We start from the raw sequence: 17,159 nt of genomic DNA, 5'->3' as shown, positions 1-17,159 counted from the left end.
CTGGGTCTAGCCGGAAGGGCAAGCTGCAGGTTCAGTGTCTGGAGCTGGTCTCTGCGGCCTCAGCGGAGCGCGGTCCACGCATCTCATCGCGCTCTGTCCGGGGCTCTGAGCCCTGGACGTGTCCTTGCTGTCGCCCCGCCGGTGTTTTCTCGGCTAAGCCCCTGTCTCTCCAGAGCCCCCGTGAGCCAGCGCCCTGCAGCTGGGGGAGCTGCGTGCGTCATCCTCCCGGCCCTGGTCCTTCTGGGCAGAGGACCCCTGGGGGAGCGGAGGTCGCCTGCCAGGCCGTGGCCCTCTCCCGGGGCAGGGGCGCCCCAGCCCCCGGGCTCCTTGGTGAGGTGCCCTGGGCAGATGCAGGTCCTCGGCTCTGTTCAGTGAGTGCGTCTCCACAGTGGCCTGTTTGCAGGCCCTGCTGCAGCCCCTGAGAGGAAAGGAAGCGGCCAGCCTAGACAGGGAGACAGTTCCGACAGGGCAGCAGGCGTCCCACGGTCAACTGTGCTCCTTGGAAACAGCCTTTCTCTGGCGGCACACGTGAGCTCCCAGTTCAGGACTGCGAGCCGGAGCGCAGGGCTGGGGGCTTTCTGGCCACACCACGCGGCACGTGGGGGCCTGGTTCTCTGACCCTCAGCCCCTGCCTTTGAAGCGTGGAGTCTTACCTGCCGGACCACCAGGGCAGTGCCCCCTGCAACAGGCCTTCTCAGTGTCCTTTAGAAAATTACTGTGACCGTGCTGGTCTCCGCTGCCGTGTGCGGGCCTTCTCTGGCGTGGTGGACTGGGGCTCGTCGCTGCGGCCCCCAGGCGTCTCCTTGCCGTGGTGCATGGACTCTGGGGCGTGTGGGCTCAGAAGCTGTGGCTGAGCTGGGCTTCGGTGAGTGGGCTCAGGAGTCGTGGTCCAGGGGCAGTTGCCTCGAGGTATGTGGAATTTTCCTGGGCTGGGGATCAAACCTGTGTCTCCTGCCTTGGCAGGCGGACTCAACCGCTGGACCTCCAGGGAAGTACCCCCTCCCCCAGCAACACGCACAGGTATTTTTCTAAACCAAGCTTGGGAACCACTGCATAAGATGAGTCTGCGGAGGCCTCGCAGAGGAGCAGAGTCTGGGTTTTAAAGGTTGAGTAGGAGTTTGCCTATTGGCTCTGAGAGATCTCACTGGAGGGAATAAACAGACCGAGCAAAGACCCGGAGACACAGAACAAGTGGGCTCAGGGATGAGCCTGAAGCTGGAGCGCTCAGGCCAGGCCTGGGAGCTGCTGAGTTGGCTGGGAGTTGGCGGGTGGGGGCGTGGTGGTGGGGGTGGTGGGGGGGTGGGGGGTGGGGGGGGTGGGGGGTGGGGGGGTGGTAGGGGGTGGGGGGCGGTGGGGAGAGGGGAGCAGGGGGAGTTGGGTTTCATTTTGAGGCGACAGGGAAGAGCCTGAGGGTGTGTACTTCGGGACAGTAACTGTGACGGCAGAGTAGGGGGTGGGCCAAGCTCACAGCTGACAAGGGCTGAAAGCAAGCATGGCCCCTGGAGGGTGTGGCTGCAGCAGGGCCCTCCCATCCCATCCCAGTCTCACCTCTGGTCCAGCACTTTCTTCCTGGCTTCCAGGAGATGGACCCGGTGCCTCTGAGGCCAGAGTTGGCGGGGAGGCCAGGCCAGAGCCTGGCCCTTGTTTGGCTCTGTAGGACGGGCTGGCGTCTCCCCTTCCTCTGGAGAGTCTGCAGCCCACCCTCCCCTCCCCAGCTGCACTCTCCCTCCAGCGTCCAGCCTTCCCGGTCATCACCCTCCTGGCCTGATTTGTGACGATCAGAGAGGCTTGCTTATATGTTTCTCTCGGCCTCATTCGGGCGAGTGGACTGGAGTGGGAGGTGGGAGATGGCCCAGTGCTACAGAACCCGCCTGCCGGTGCAGAGACGTTAGAGACCTGAGTTCTACCCTGGGTCGAGAAGAGCCCCTGGAGGAGGGCATGGCAACCCCCTCCAGTATTCTGGCCTGGAGAATCCCATGGACAGAGGAGCCTGGCGGGCTACAGTCCGTGGGGTCGCAGAGCTGGACACGACTGAGCGACTTAGCACGCACGGCCAGTTTCAAGAGCTAATGAGCAGGGCCCAGTGCAGGCAGCCCAGAGGATGACTTCCTGCTGGGCCTCTGGGTTGGATGGACCTTGAACTCTAGAGGAAGGGCAGGCTGACGAGGCTTTGCTTAAATTAGAGCCTGGGAGACACCTGCTGTGGCGAGCAGGGCTGTTGAGGGTGGAGGCAAGTGTGAACGCGGCTGCTCTCGGGGTTCCGGTCGCTGAACCTGACCTGCTTGGTGGGCACACCCGGAGCCGGGCTGGCCCTTTGCTTCTCTCTCTGCCTGAATGAGCTTGAGAAGCGCTGCCTGGTGGCTTCTCTGGCGGTCCAAGGGCTAAGACTCCAAGTTCCCAATGCAGGGCCCCAGGCTTGATCCCTGGTCAGGGAGCTGGATCCCACGTGCTGAAACTAAAGATCCTGGTGCTGCAACAGAGACCCGGTGCAGCCAATGAAAATATTAACAAACAAAACAAATATCAACAAAGCACAGCCTGCTTCTGGCCGTGCTGTGCGGCGCCGCCAGAAAGCGCCGTGTGCAGGGCGGTCTGCGTGCCTGTCCAGTGCTGGCGGCCGTTTTGAGAGAGCGATGACCCCCAAGAGCAGAAAGTCTCCTCTGACCCGCCCACCCACGCGGAGGGCTGTGAACGGCACCATGGCGACGGTGGCCAGGAGCACCGAGAGCTACACCCACGAGCGCCGCAGCCCCGGGGTCAGGGGCGCAGGTCTCCGCGGGGCGGGCAGGGGGGAGAGGCTAGATTGTAACGGTGGCGAGTGGCGGAGCTGGGGTGTGACCTCTGATCCACCAATGGGTTCCACCCTTTCCGCGCCACCTTGAGGCCACTGTCTGCTCCGACCTGTGATGTTATTTAGCCTTTCTGAAAATGAGAATGCTTGGGGCGTCCCTGGCAGCCCAGTGGTTAGCACTTTGGCTTCCATGGCGGGGGCTGGGGGCCTGATCCCTGGTCAGGGAGCTCAGAGCCGAGATGCTCACGGTCAAAACACCAAAACGTGAAAGAGAAGCAATACTGTAACAAATTCAATGGACTTTAAAAATGGTCCACATCAAAAAAATCTTTAAAAAATGAGAACGCTTATCTTCATCTTCCCTGCTTGTAATGCTCGCTGTAGAAGAGCTCCAAACTTCAGAAGAACGGACGGAGAGTGGGGAGGAAGCCTGCGGAGCCCTGCACCCTAGTGAGCACTGCTCACGCCCCTTGGTGCACTTCCCCCTGCCCCACCCTCCCTGCGCTTTAGGGGAACCCCTGGATGTGGGCCATCCGAGCCACTCTTGGTTTTCAGTCGACTTCCCTCCCCAGCCAGGCCGCCTCTTCTGCCAGAGACCAGCCGGCAGGAAGGTTCTGGGTCGCTTTTCAGAGAGAGGCTCGTTTTAGGGGCATCACAGCACATTTCTCCTGGCTCAGCCTCCCTCCCTGAAGCTTCCAGGCCACGCGCAGCTCAGGGGAGACCTTGAAGAAACTAAGCAAGGCACTAGTCAAGCAGCCCCACCTGCTTCTTCCACACGCTCACACCCATGCCCCGCTCCTGGCCCTGCCAGCCTGTGGCGTCCTCTGAGCGGGGGCTGTCCTGCCCACTTTACGGAGATGTAGCCCGAAGCCCTGGGGAGCCAAGGGGAGGCCTGAGGTCCCACCGCGCAGATGAGGTGGAACCCCGCCTGTAGATGGGTCTGACTTCGCCCAGGTCCCCGCAGCTTGAAGCCCTCGGGTTCCCCCCGAGCCTCCTCCAGGGTCTCTTGTGCTCCTGGGGTGTGGAATCCAGACACGTGGTCCCAGTCACTGGTTCTGTTTTGGTGGTGACATCAAGAACGGGCATCTTGGCACCGACCGAGACTGCCAGGGCTCTGAGGCTGAGCTCGGGTGCTGCTGGGAGTCCCGTGGGTGAGGCACCAGGACCCCAACTTTATAGACGAGGACACTGAGGCTCAGCTCACCTGCCAGTGGGGAAGACACTTCCAGGCTGGGTCCCAAGGCAGAGCTTAGTTGTCACAGCCTGTGCCCTGGATGCTAATGACAGCCGAAGAATGGTGGGTCCCAAGGACCCTTCCAAGAGTGTAACCTGTATTTACTCTTAATTTTCTTGAGGACCCCACGAAGTCGGTCCTTTTTAATCCCCATTTTGCAGATGAATAAACTGAGGCCCAGAGGTGGTGTTAAATAGCTCATCCGAGTATGATAGCCCCTGAGCAGTGGGGCCTAGGCGGTATCAGGTAGCTAGCCTTGAACTCTGTGCTGACTGCTGTGCCAGGAGGGTCTCTCACAGGGCCCCTGGCTGCTTGAGCCTGCCCTCCTCACTCGCTCGCCCTGAGCCCTGGCACACACGCACAGAACGGTCGCCGCGGGCTCTGGGTGTGATGGGGGCTTGGTGGCGTGTGTCCTTGCCTGGGGAAGAGAGAAGTGAAAACAGATGTCTGTTTGGCTACTCGAGTTAATCATTGCGCCTTGGGCTGTGTGCTAGGTCGCTTCAGTCGTGTCCGACTGTTTGCGACCTTATAGACGGTAGCCCGCCAGGCTCCTCTGCCCATGGACTTTCCCAGGCAAGAACACTGGAGTGGGTTGCCATTTCCTCCTCCAGGGCATCTTCCCAACCCAGGGATCGAGCCCACATCTCTTAAATCTTCCCCAATCCTTTGCTGAGAGTTTTCAGCGTGGGACTGAAAGACGCAGTCACGCACTTTGTGGAAAGCAGTTGGCTTTTAATCAGAATGGAAAGTGCAATTCTCTGACCCAGCCCATCCCGCCTAGGAGGGTGCGCCACAGGTTCATGCATCCATGGCTCAAGGCCAGGTGTGTGGAGAACAGTTTATAGCATCAAAGCCTGGAAACAACCTCGGCGTCCCCTCCGGGATTATGTCAGTCGCGGGAGACACCGCCCCCAGCACTCTGCAGGCATTAAGATGCGAGACCGATGCCGATGCGCCTGCTGTTCCGAAGTGACCCTGGAGCTTCTCCAGCAGAAGCAGCAGTTGCTAGGGCTCCTGGGCGACGCATTGGTCGAGTCTGCCGTCCCCCTGCGGCGGTTGCGGGTTCAGTCCCTGGTTGGGGGGCTCCTGATAGGTCCCCACATACTGCACGTGGCCAAAAAGGAGGAGCTGCTGAGGGAAGTAAACCAGACAGGGAAAGACAAGTATGTCGTGTCACTCATGTGAAGTCTTAAAAAACTGACACAAATGAATTTTTTAACAAAACAGACGTAGACGGCAAACTTACAGTTATCAAAGGGGAAAGCGGGGGTGGACGGCTAGATCAGGGGTTTGAGACTGACGCGCTACTGTGTGTAAAAGGGGCTTGCCCGTGGCTCAGGGGCAAAGAGTCCGCCTGCGCGCAGAGGACAACGCAAGAGGCGCCGGTTCGATCCCCGGGTTGGGAAGATCCCCTGGAGGAGAAAATGGCTACCCGCTCCAGTACTCTTGCCTGGAGAATCCCATGGACAGAGGAGCCTGGTGGGTCACAGTCTGTGGATCGCCAAGAGCTGGACCCCACTGAATTGACCTACGTGCACGCACGTGTATTAAATACATAAACAGTCTGTATAGCACAGGGACCCATTCGATATTGTGCAAAAACCTATAATGGAGAGAATCTGGAAACGAATAGATATGTGTGTGTGTGTGCACACACACGTGTGCCTGAGTCACTTTGCTGCACACCGGAGCATCGTGAATAGACCGTGTGTGTGCTAAGCCGCTTCAGTCGTGTCCGACTCTTTGCAATCCCATGGACGGTAGCCCGCCAGGCTCCTCTGTCCGTGGGATTCTCCAGGCAAGAACACTGGAGTGGGTTGCCATTTCCTCCTCCAGGGCATCTTCCCGACCCGGGGATCGAGCCCACGTCTCTTAAGTCTCCTGCATTAGCAGCCGGGTTCTTTACCCCTAGTGACGCCGGAGAAGCCGTAAATAAACTAAACTTGAGTTTTGAAAAAAGTGGTTGTACCACAGGGAAGGTGCAGTGTGCTTCCTTCTGTATGAAGCAAGGCATCTGCACAGATGGACAGGCTGGTGCACACACGGCATAGTTCCGGAAGGATTCACAGAAACGTGTAACGGCGGTCACTCCTGGGGAGTCTGAGAGACTGACTTCCATTGTACAGCCTCAGCCTCTGTGTTGTTTGGACTTTGAGAGACAGTGGACACGGTGGTTATATAATGAGCACACGCGGGGCTCCATGGACTGGATTCATGCCCTGGCTCTGCCGGTCACCAGCTGTGTGATCTTGGGCTACTTCACTTATCCCCTCTGGGCCTCATTTTTGTCCTAATTTGGATGAATAGATATTAATATTTGTAAAGCGCTCAGAATAAGGTCTGAGGTATAGTAGGCACTGCATAGATGTTTGCTATTATTAATCAATTGCTATTTATGTGCATTCTATTTTTATTTAGAAAGCCAGCTATTGTAAACAGAGGCTTTAGGGTTGGAAAGGAAAATAGGCAGGCAGCCAGTCTGCAGCAGGCACTGATTAAAAAGGAGGGTTTGGAGCTTTCCCTCCAGGGTTGAGCCCCTCCTCCTCAGGGACTTCTAGACAAAGTGCCCCCAGCTCAGACTCAGGGGTGCAGAGAGGGAGTGGGGAGAGCTCGGGCGGGGCACGCCTGGCAAGGTTGCTCCAGGGCCCAGGAAGCCCAGAGGAGGCTCTGGCGGCTCGGTGGCGGGCTCCTCCACTGTCAGGCCTGGAGATACTGCCCCCTGCTCCGAGCACTTGGGGTCCGCCCCGATCTGGAGCCACCTGCGTCCACGAAGCCCTTTCCTTCCCTCACACCCACGTGCCCACCGGCCAAGCTCGGGGGCAGCACAGGGGGAGACGAGAGAGAGTGGACGGCCTTCGGTGGGGCCCGTGGGGCGGGGGTGGCTCTGGGGCACCCATGGTGACCAGGCAGCCAGGCGCAGGAAGCGTCCGGCCCACGCCTGTGACCCTTCAGGCTGATCCGGTTCTGGAACGCGGGGGCTGAGCACGATCCTGGCATCCGAGGCTGGAGCTCCCCTGCTGGCCAGAGGGGCCACCTGCGAGCCCAGCTTGGCGGCGTGGGCTGGGCACAGGGAGGCCTGGGCCGGGTGGTGGGTGGCCGTCCTGCAGCTGCTGGTCTCTCTGTGGGTTAATGATTCACCGTGCTTGCGCCGTCCTGGGCTCCCGAAGCTGCTGGGAAATGGGCTGAGAGCGGCCGGCTGGCAGGCACCCGTCGGTCGTGAGCCGGTGACCCCTCTCTGTGGCTGGAACTTTGGCCTTGAACGCCCTCTAATCAGATTCCTGGCCTTCTTTTCACAGGCGAGCGGCTGGACAGTGCTGGTCTGAGCTGGGCCCCATCTGATGGCTTCCTCCCGTCCTCCGCAGGCTGCCGCAGGTACGGTCCTCTTGCCCAGCGTCCACCCAGGGCCTCTGACCCTCGGTGTGGATCTGGCCCCACGGGCGGTTAGCTGGATGCCTTGGGCCAGTGGCCTCTGCAACAGGGAAATGATAGGAAGTGGGCTCTGGGCAGGGGCTGGAGACTCTTCGCCTGTCCACCTGAGGGCCCCTGGGGAGATGAGCAGAACCTGGGACTGTGGCGTCGTCGGGGGTAAAACTAAGAACTGAGAGTAGGAGGTAGGGGCTGGGGGCGCTGCCCATCCATCTCCATCTGCTGAGGTTCCCAAGCCGGGCCGTCTGGCCGTGGTGGGGTGGCCAGAGTCAGCAAAAAAAAAAAAAGGAAAAATACATACTTATGCTGAAAAAAAATGTTTCATAGAAATTCAGTTTGATGTCCTGTATTTTTACGTGGCGATCCTAACACTGGGGGCTTGGATGGTGCTGGTAGATCTGGGCCCCGGAGGAGCTGGGCTTGAGGCCGTCTGTCCCACTGGGCCCAGCCTCCCGTCCTCTCGTTCTTCCTGGGGGACGGCCGACGGCAGAATGGTAACGAGCAAGGGCTGCTTCTCGAGTCCAACCAGCCCAGCGGCTTGGTGTCTCTCTGGCTGTCTCATCGCCCACAAGCGCGGTGTTAATAACGACAGCCTCTTCCGTGATTGCAGGGTTTAGGTACAGGTGGGGCTCCAGCGTGTGCTAATCAATGGCTCACTGCCTGGGAAATGTCATCACTGGGGCGTTGGCAGGACCGGCTGCCCGTGCCCCGCTCTGAACCCCGGGGCCGAGCCCAGGAGGAACCTCTTCCCCCTTGAACCTCCGTGTCCTTCTCCGCAGGGTAGGGGACCAGCATGGTGGGCCCGCCTCCTCCATAGCGTGGGCTGGCTTCCTGGGTCCCGGCCCCCTAGACTCGCTGGGGGCTCACTGGGGTTGGCTCTGCGGGGAAGGGGAATGTCCAGGAACATCACAGGTGTGTGTGGCTCCGCCCAGCCCTGCCGTCTGTCTGTCTGGGTGGGGAGAGCGCAGTTCAGCTCTCAGTCACCCAGGGACGATGGGCTGTCTGACTTTCCTTCTGATAAGGCGCCACGGCTGGTTGCCTGGGTCTCAGGATCCTGGGAACAGCGTCTGGGGGAAAGGGCATTTCCTGATTCATGGTTCCAGGATGTCCCCGCTCCCCGTCATCAGCAGCCTGCACCCTTTCTCCTCCACACCGAGGGGCCAGGCGTGCAAACTGAGGGCAGAATTACCTTATGATGAAATCAACTCAGTTTCATTAAGCAAGCATTTGGTGGGTGTATCTGATGTTACAGGCTGACATCTGGTTGAAGCAGGCTCTTGGCCACTCTTTCCGATTCTCTGAGTGCTTCGCACCGTCTTCCCAAATAAATTCACCCCCGCCTTGCAGCCGTGTTCTTACCCCGTCGTCCTCAGTCGCGTCTCCGCTCTGACTGGGCCACTCACTGTTGCTCTCTGCTCCTGCTGTGGCCCCGGCCGCCCCCCAGCCTGAGCCTGTCAGGCCCTTGCTCACCCTCTCGGGCCCCATACAGGGGCAGCCTGGTGCCAGAGCTGTGCCCCAGGCCCTGGCGGGCTCAAGCCTCTCCTCTCTGTAGCACTGACTCAGTCTTCGGGGTTTTATGTTTTCCTCTGGTCAGACCTGCCTGCCTCGCCCTGCAGTGAACTCCTTGACATTGAGGGACTGTGTCTCACTTTTGTTTCAATCTTCTGGCCCAGGGGCTCCTGGGAACAGTTCACTGGATGCTGTACAATCTATATGGTCTGACCAGCCCATCCTAAAGGAACTCAGTCCTGAATATTCATTGTAAGGACTGATGCTGAAGCTGAAACTCCAATACTTTGGCCATCTGATGCGAAGAACTGACTCACTAGAAAAGACCCTGATGCTGGGAAATATTGAAGGCAGGAGGAGAAGGGGACGACCGAGGATGAGATGGTTGGATGGCATCACCGACTCGATGGACGTGAGTCTGAGTGAACTCCGGGAGTTGGTGATGGACAGGGAGGCCTGGCGTGCTGCAGTTCATGGGGTTGCAGAGAGTCGGACACGACTGAGCGGCTGAACTGAACTGAACTGAACTGAACGATTGCTGGGCTGACCGAAGCTATTTGCTTTTTTTTTTTTTTAATTTAGTGTTTACTTGGCTGCGTCGGGTCTTGTTGCGGCGCGCGGCCTCTCTGTCGTGCAGGCAGGAGCTTCGGTTGTGACGCGTGGACTCTCTCGTTGTGGCGACTGGCTCGGCCGCGTGGCGCACGGGCTTGGCTGCTCTGCAGCGTGTGGGAGCTTGGCTCCCTGACCGGCTCCCTGCACCTGCTGCATCGCAGTGTGGATCCTTAACCGCTGGGCCACGAGGGAAGTCCTGCTGTTTGTGCTCAGCTGGCTCGGTAAAGAACCCGCCTGCCAATGCAGGAGGCCCAGGAGATGCTGGTTCGGCCTCTGCGGGGGGAAGATCCCCTGGAGGAGGGCATGGCAACCCACTCCAGTATTCTCGCCTGGAGAATCCCTTGGACAGAGGAGCCTGGGGGGCCACAGTCCATACGGTCACAAAAAGTCAGACACGACTTAGCAACTCAACCACAACAACAGCAAAGAGAGAAAATAGAAAAGTAACCTAAGTCCCTGGACACAGCCTGGGGGCTGGGTCGCCTGGGGCTGGGCCTCGTCTGTGGATAGGGAGGCGGCCTTCATCCCACCTGGGGTCAGAGCCTGGGCTCTATGACTCAAAGCAATAATAACAGTCATCACGATGACGACTGGGGCTTCCCCGACGGCTCAGTGAGTAAAGAGGCCGCTTGCAGTGCAGGAGACACAGAAGATGCGGGTTTGATCCCTGGGTTGGGCCGATCCCCTGGAGGAGGCAATGGCAACTCACTCCAGTACTCTTGCCTGGAGAATCCCCCGGCAGGGGAGCGTGGAGGCCTACAGTCCAGAGGGTCACACAGACTCAGGCGCGACTGAGTGAGTGAACACAGCGACAGGGGTAACGACACGACAGTGCTGATGAGCAGAGCCGCGGTCCTGAGAGGCGCTCACGCTCAGCCTGCGAGCCCCGGGCTTCCGGGTCGTGAGAGGCGCTCGCGCTCAGCCTGCGAGCCCCTGGCTTCCGGGCTGCCCTAGTGTGGGCCGGTCCATCCTTCCTCCCAGCGCTCTGTCAGGCAGTTACTCTTGCTGTTCGCATTAGACGGACCGGGAAACTGCAGCCTGAGGGTGAGATAACCGGCTCGCACCCAGCAGCCAGTATATAGGAGAGCTGGGGTCTGAACCCAGGCTAGTCACTGCAGGGATGCAGGCTGCGTGCAAAGGGAATCCTTCCCACCATCCGCCCAGCGGACTCAAGTGGGCAGGACCGTGGGCCCTGAAGCCTCCTTGGTCAGGACAGGTCTGACTCTGGTAGTCCAGAAATAGTCGTGGGCAGGGACTTCGTGGTCACTTATTCCAGTATTTTTAAAAATAACTTCCTGTATTTATTTGTTTTCGGCTCTGCTGGATGTTCCCGGCTGTGCGGGCTCTCCTCTAGTTAGTAAGGCGAGCCGAGGCCTCTCCCAGGTTCTTGCCTGTGGGCATCTCAGTTTTTAATTGTATTTTATTTTCTTTCTTTACGGCTGTGCTGGTCCTCCCGGCTGTGCGGGCTCTCCTCTAGTTGAGGCGAGCCGAGGCCACTCCCAAGTTCTGGCCTGTGGGCTTCTCTCTCTCTCTTTAAAATTCTATTTATTCCGTATTCACACCTGTGCTGGTCCTCCCGGCTGTGCGGGCTCTCCTCTAGCTGCGGGCACAGGCTCCTCCCCGCAGCGGCCTCTCTCCTGGCGGAGCACAGGCCCCGTCCAGCTTCAGCAGCTGCAGGTGCAGAGGCTTCGTTGCCCTCTGGCATCTTCCCAGGCCAGCGGTCGAGCCCCTGGCCCCCGCGTCAGCAGGCGGACTCTCAGCCACGGGACCACCTGGGTGTCCGGGCTCCTCGCCGCAGTGGCTTCCCGGGTCGTGGAGCGCCGGCTGCAGGGCGCCCAGCAGCACGTCAGCAGTGGCCGGGCAAGGGCTCAGTGACTGGGGCCCCCGGGCTCCCGAGCACGGGCTCAGTAGCTCCACGGCACGTGGGATTCTCCCGCACCAGAGACTGAACCCATGTCTCCTGCACTGGCAGGCAGGTTCTTCGTCACTAAGCCACCGGGAAGCCATATTCCAGTATTTTTTAAATCATTTATAATCGCAGCCCACAGACCTGCCGATAGGAGCGTACGTGTGTGTTCACCAAGTCCTTATTCCATGCCTGTCATGTGCTGGGCACAGTATCAGATGCTGGGAGTACACAGTGACTGAAACACCCGCCCTCAGGAGGCGTGCGCTCTAGTAGCGGAGACAGACAGAAAGATGGGGAAAAGAACATGCCACATGCTGATAAGGGCCGCAGAGATAAGGAAAGTAGGCAAGGCGCCTCAGGAGCCCTAGCTGTCACCGTGGGCAGCTCTGGTCCCCTGGAAGCCTTGGTGGGAGGTGACAGGTGGTAAACAGACCTGGAGGCCCCCGAGGGCGGGAGACACTCCCTGGGGCAAGGGCGGCCTGGACCCCAGGACTGAGGTGCAAAGGTCCCGAGACAGTAGCAGAGCGGCCGCTGGCGTGGCCCAGCAAGGAGGGCCACACGGCTGCAGGGGAGTGAGCAGGGCTGAGTGTTGGGAGGGTCTGCGCTACAGACCGTATGTGTGTGTGTGCTGAGTGCATAAATCCAGAACGGAAGGGTCGACAGCAGCCTCCAAAGTAAAGCCACGTGTGAGTTTATTAATAGCATGGTGGTGGCTGAGCCGTCAGGTCAGGTCTGACTCTTGCTACGCGATGGGCTGCAGCCCGCCAGGCTCCTCTGAGTGCAGTCCTCCGGGCAAGAGTCCTGGAGTAGGTTTGTCGTTTCCTTCTGCAGGGATCTTTCCAACCCAGGGATCGGACTCGGGTCTCTTGTGCTCAGGCGGGTCTCCCGCGTCGCAGGCGGATTCTTTACCGACAGCCACTAGGGAATTAGTGTTATAAAATTTTAAAAAAGATCTTCTGTAAGCAGTTCATAAAGCAAAAAGCTTCCCGGGAGCCCCCTAATTGATTTTATGACCCACCAGTGGGTTGAGAACCGTTTGAAGGTTACTAATCTGGCCTCTGGCACAGCCTCTGGATCTCCTCCTGAATTCAGCATCACGGGACCAAGAGTGCAGGGGCTCAGGAGAGACTTCCAGGAGGCCACTGGGCTGAGCGGAGGGTGGGAAGCAAGGCAGACCAGGGTTCAAACCTGGCTCCCCACTTTCAGCTGGTGACTGGGTGCTTCGCCTCACCTCGAGAAATCTCTGTGGCCTCGTGTAAAGCGGGGGTGGTTGGGAGGCTTCGGCAAGAGTCCCGTGGGCTCATCGCAGGCCCTGAGTGTCTGCTTGTCCGCCGCTGGGGGAGGAGCTCGTGCCCCTGGCCACGTCACCGCCCAGAGGAGTCCACCCCGACGGCCTGGGCCTTAGGGACCCCCCAGCTCCCAGGAGCAGGGGCTGCATCCCCGCCTCCTTGGTCTTGTTTGGGTCATCACCCCCGGGAGTCAGGGAGGTGGGGTGAGCCCCGGCTTTCTGCTGTGCTCACACAGCGGAGGAAGGGGCTGCTGCTTTTTCTTCTTTAAGATTTTTTTTGATGTGGACCATTTTTCAAAATGTTTTTATCGAATTTGTCACAATATTGCTCCTACATTTTTATGTCCCCCCCCCCCCCCCCCCCCCCGCTTTGGTCACACGGCACGTAGCATATTAGCTCCCTGAGCAGGCATCGAGCCCACACCTCCTACACTGGAAGGCAAAGTCTTAGCCACTGGACCGCCAGGGAAGTCCCCGAAGGGGCTTCTTGAATTTCATACACTTGCACCTGAAACATTGGGCTCTGGAAACCCCCCCAGTCACTGTGGATTTTTGGGTTTTTCTGGTCAGAGAGACTCCCAGAATCTGGTAGGCCCATCTGTCCATCCGCTGGTCTGTCCACTTGCCTCTCTGCTCCATCCACCTCCCCACCCACTTGCTTATCAAGGCATCTATGGACAGCCCTGTCCTCAGGGATCTCGGGCTGGGAGGGGCCAGAAAGTACGATAGGTGTCATTGTGTAACACGGGGGCAGTGTGCCGAGAGCTGGGGCAGTGTGCCAAGAGCCACGCATGCTCCAGCGCTTCTCCACTGGGGGCAGTTTCGTCCCCCAGGGGACATTTGGCTGGCAATGTCTGCAGACACTTTTGGTTGTCACAGCTGGAGGGCAGAGGCCAGAAAGGCTGGTACACCTCCTGTAGCGGCCCCAACACAGAGACCTCGCAGCCTGGGCTGAGAAACCCTGACCTACATCTTGGGTCACATTCATGGCAGCTTTATCAGGTAGGTGCCCTTTCATCCTCTGCCTTACAGGGGAAGAGACGAAGGTTCAGAGAGGTGAAAGGCACTCGGACAGGACCCGGCGGGCCCAAACCTCATGCCCTGAACTGTGTGACGGGTTGTGAGCGGGCTGCTCAGGGCAGCCCAGGGGTGATCAGCTTTAGACTTAACCCAGTCGCTCTGTCCTTGGGTTTTAGAGTGCGTTTGGACGAGGTAGCTTGTTCAGTCCCTAAGTCGTGTCTGAGGTTTGTACGAGCCAGGGAGATGGGCTAAATGAACACTTGAGGTTCTGTTTGGCGTCAGATTCCAGGAAAGAAGTCTTCCAAGGAAGAAGACTGGGAGGCCTCGGCCAGATGAAACGGATGGGAAGGCGAGGGCTTGCGATGCCCTTGAGGATGGAGAGTCCATTTCTTCACCCGTTTAGTGAAAGTTTCTGAGTTATCTCTGTTAGTTGCTCAGTCGTGTCAGACTCTTTGTGACCCCATGGACTGTGGCCCGCCAGGCTTCTCTGTCCGTGGAGTTCTCCAGGCAGGAATACTGGAGTGGGTTGCCATTTCCTTCTTCCAGGGATCTTCCCGACCCAGGGATCAAACCTGGGTCTCCCACACTGTGGGCAGATTCTTTACTGTCTGAGCCACCTGGGAAGCCCCAGATTCTACTTGTTGACTAAGAAAAAATGCACAACTTAGAAACTGAGAACTGTGTTTTACTTGGAGGACTTGCTGAGGACTGGAACCCTGCAGGACGCTCTCAGGCAGCTCTGAGGATCTGCAGAGGACAGTGAGGAGCCAGGATGCATGGGAGTGTTCGCAACGAAGACCAGGGCATGAGACCCTCAGAAGATCACTGTTCAGGAAAACCAGGCCCCTCAGGCTGATGAATTCAGCACTTTTCAGTGTGTGAGAGATGCAAGAGGCTGGGCTTGTCGACATCACCTCTTCGGAGTGCGCTTCAGCTCTCTGCAGCCGCGTCCTGGTCTTTCCCCCGAATCCCCCCAGGGCGCCATCCGGTGCCGCACATCTGATGCCCTGATGGCTGCCGCACGCTTTGTTTACCCACCTGGCTGGTGACGTTCATCTACATACCCCAGGCCGGGACCTGTCCCCTTCAAGGGGGCAGAACAAATCGTCACACATGTTCCAGGAGCAGATGAAGAAACCAGGAGGCAAAGACAGAGAGTGGATGCGGGCAGGGGGCCGTCCCTGCCCGAGTTGAGCTTTGAGGGACGACGAGGCAGACCTGGCCCCGAAGGGTGTCTCCCAGGAGGGAGAAGCAGGCTCTGAGGCCGGGAAACCCTCCAGGCTGGGAGCGCGGCCCCCAGCCCCGCCGCAGCTGGTCTGTGCCCTGGTACCCCAAACTGGCTGTCTTCAGGCTCCAGACACTTCCAGACAGCTGCTCCCTGCCCTGTGCACGCAAAACACAGCTCAGGGTGCCCAGCAAGCCTGGCTGTGCTCATTTGCATGTATGCAAAATGCACAGATGGAAATGCACATGTGGAAACACACCCAAAGGTGTGTGCCCGACCCCCCGCCCCCGGCAGATGCATTTACGAACTCCCGCTTGCTTACAAAATAGGGAAATGGAAAGCAAGAAAGTCAAAGGCCCCCTTGCATTCGAGCCCAGATGCACTCACCTCGGAAGCTTGTCCCTGCCCTCCGCCGACTGCCCGTCTGTTTAGAGTCCTGACCCAACCCCAGGCCACTCAGGAGACAGGAGAGCCCCTTGCCCTCACGTGGGTTTGATCTCGTCCCTGGGACCTGCCCTCACTTGGACCCCAGCTGCTCCCCACTTGCAGCCGTCTCTCTGGACCAAACACAAACGCGGAGACCCTGCCACGGGCTAACTCCTCCTTCCTTCCAGGAGATCGACTGCTTCCCGGAGGCCCAGGCCCCTCCCCCGAGGCGGAAGAGGACCCTGGCGAGGCCTTTGGGTTTGACGACAGCGAGGATGACGAGGACATCAATGCCGGCCCCGCCGTCCCAGGCACAGCGCAGGAAACGGAGGCAGACACACCCCTGACCCACTTGGACTCCGCCCCCGTCGCCGGTAAGGTGCTCTGGGAGCCTGATGTCTTCACGGCTCAGGGTCTGCAGGACTCCAGGGGGCTCAGGGCCGCCTGGAGGCTTCCAGCTCCCCGTGATGCCGCCTCATGCTGTCCCCAGGACGCGGGGACCAAAGAGAGACCGCTGGGCGGAAGCTGCGTCCCGTCGCCTCCCTTGGGCCCTGGAGATTCCTAGCATGCCTGCAGCATCTGGTGCGCTCTCGCATGGCGAAAATGGAAGCGACTGGCCGTTGGTCGTGCTTCGGGGACAGTTACTGCCCAGGGCTTGTTTCTCCCAAGCTCCCCCTCCCCGCAGCTCCTTCCAGGGAGTCACCCCAGCCGGAGCAGCCTCTCCCAGAGCCCTGTGGGCGGGAAGGCCCCGATAAGACCCGTGTGAAACCAGCCTCTGTCCTCAGGAGGGACTGAGGACTAAACCAGCAGGAATTTCCTGCAGGCTTGGGGGCAAGGAGCTCCTTGGGGAGCTGAGGGTGGGGGCAGGCAAGAGCTGGCAGGGGGACCAGTTCTGGTAGAATGTGGGCTGTGGCCACAGGGTGGGGTCCGGCAGGACAGGCAGGGGAGCTTAATGACAGTGTGGGGCTGGGGGAGGCCGGGGAGGGGGTGGGGTGTGCTGAGTCCCTTGGGCCGCCGGGCTCATGGATGCTCCTCTTCACCTCCCGCAGACCTAGAGCCCAAGCCAGAGCCCGCACGGCCTCAGACACAGTAAGTGAGCCTCCTTCCTTTGCTTTGGCGGCTGGGAAACGGGGAGAGACTGGGCGGGAGGTGTGAGAAGGGGTGGAGCTGGAGCCACGGGGGCTCAGGGCAGTCCTTGGCTAAGGACCTACTGGGCCAGAGGGGAGAGGTCAGTCCTGAAACGTGTTACTTTTTCCTTTATTTTCCCCACAAGCCTGTGAAATAGAAAGCAGGTCTTGCTCCACACCCTGGCTTTGTCCTTTGCCAGCTGTGTGTCTGGAAGGAGTCACAGAAACACTCCAAAGTCAGGTTGTGTGTGTCAGTCACTCAATTGTGTCCAGTTCTTTGGGACCCCCGTGGACCGCAGCCCGCCAGCCTCCTCTGTCCTTGGAGATTCTTGAGGCACGAATTCTGGAGTGGGGTGCCATTCCCTTCTCCAGGGGATTTTTCCCGACCCAGGGATTGAACCCGGGTCCCCTGCGCTGCAGGCAGATTCTTTACCATCTGAGCCACCAGGGAAGCCCCCAGAGTCACACTGTTGGTAAGCAAGATGGAAGCAGTGAAGTGTCCCTTCCGCTGGGCTGTAGCTGGGAATTAACAGGCCCGCTGGCGTGGTCTTTGCCGTCGCTGTGTATTCTGCTCGCTTTCCTGTGACTCGTC

At 59.3% G+C, this 17,159-nt stretch overlaps 1 protein-coding gene across 8 annotated transcripts in view; it reads left to right on the top strand.

Annotated features, from left to right (window-relative positions):
• The window catches only part of ARHGEF10L (Rho guanine nucleotide exchange factor 10 like), a 147,792-nt gene that overhangs the window by 20,767 nt on the left and 109,866 nt on the right, over positions 1–17,159 (top strand). For 3 of the 8 annotated variants that reach the window (XM_068966884.1, XM_068966881.1, XM_068966879.1), the window contains exons 1-3: positions 7,065–7,397; positions 15,629–15,814; positions 16,490–16,529. In XM_068966884.1, the coding sequence (XP_068822985.1) occupies positions 7,364–7,397; positions 15,629–15,814; positions 16,490–16,529 (260 nt within the window). In that variant the 5' untranslated portion in view covers positions 7,065–7,363. Of the gene's footprint in view, positions 1–7,064; positions 7,398–9,335; positions 9,373–15,628; positions 15,838–16,489; positions 16,530–17,159 lie in introns of those variants that run through there. The other 5 variants (XM_068966883.1, XM_068966882.1, XM_068966877.1 and 2 more) reach the window with 3 other exon arrangements.

This window comes from Capricornis sumatraensis, chromosome 3 (genome assembly GCF_032405125.1).
Source record: "Capricornis sumatraensis isolate serow.1 chromosome 3, serow.2, whole genome shotgun sequence".
In the NCBI taxonomy this organism is placed as follows: domain Eukaryota; kingdom Metazoa; phylum Chordata; class Mammalia; order Artiodactyla; family Bovidae; genus Capricornis; species Capricornis sumatraensis.
This window is presented reverse-complemented; position numbering and strand designations above follow the sequence as displayed.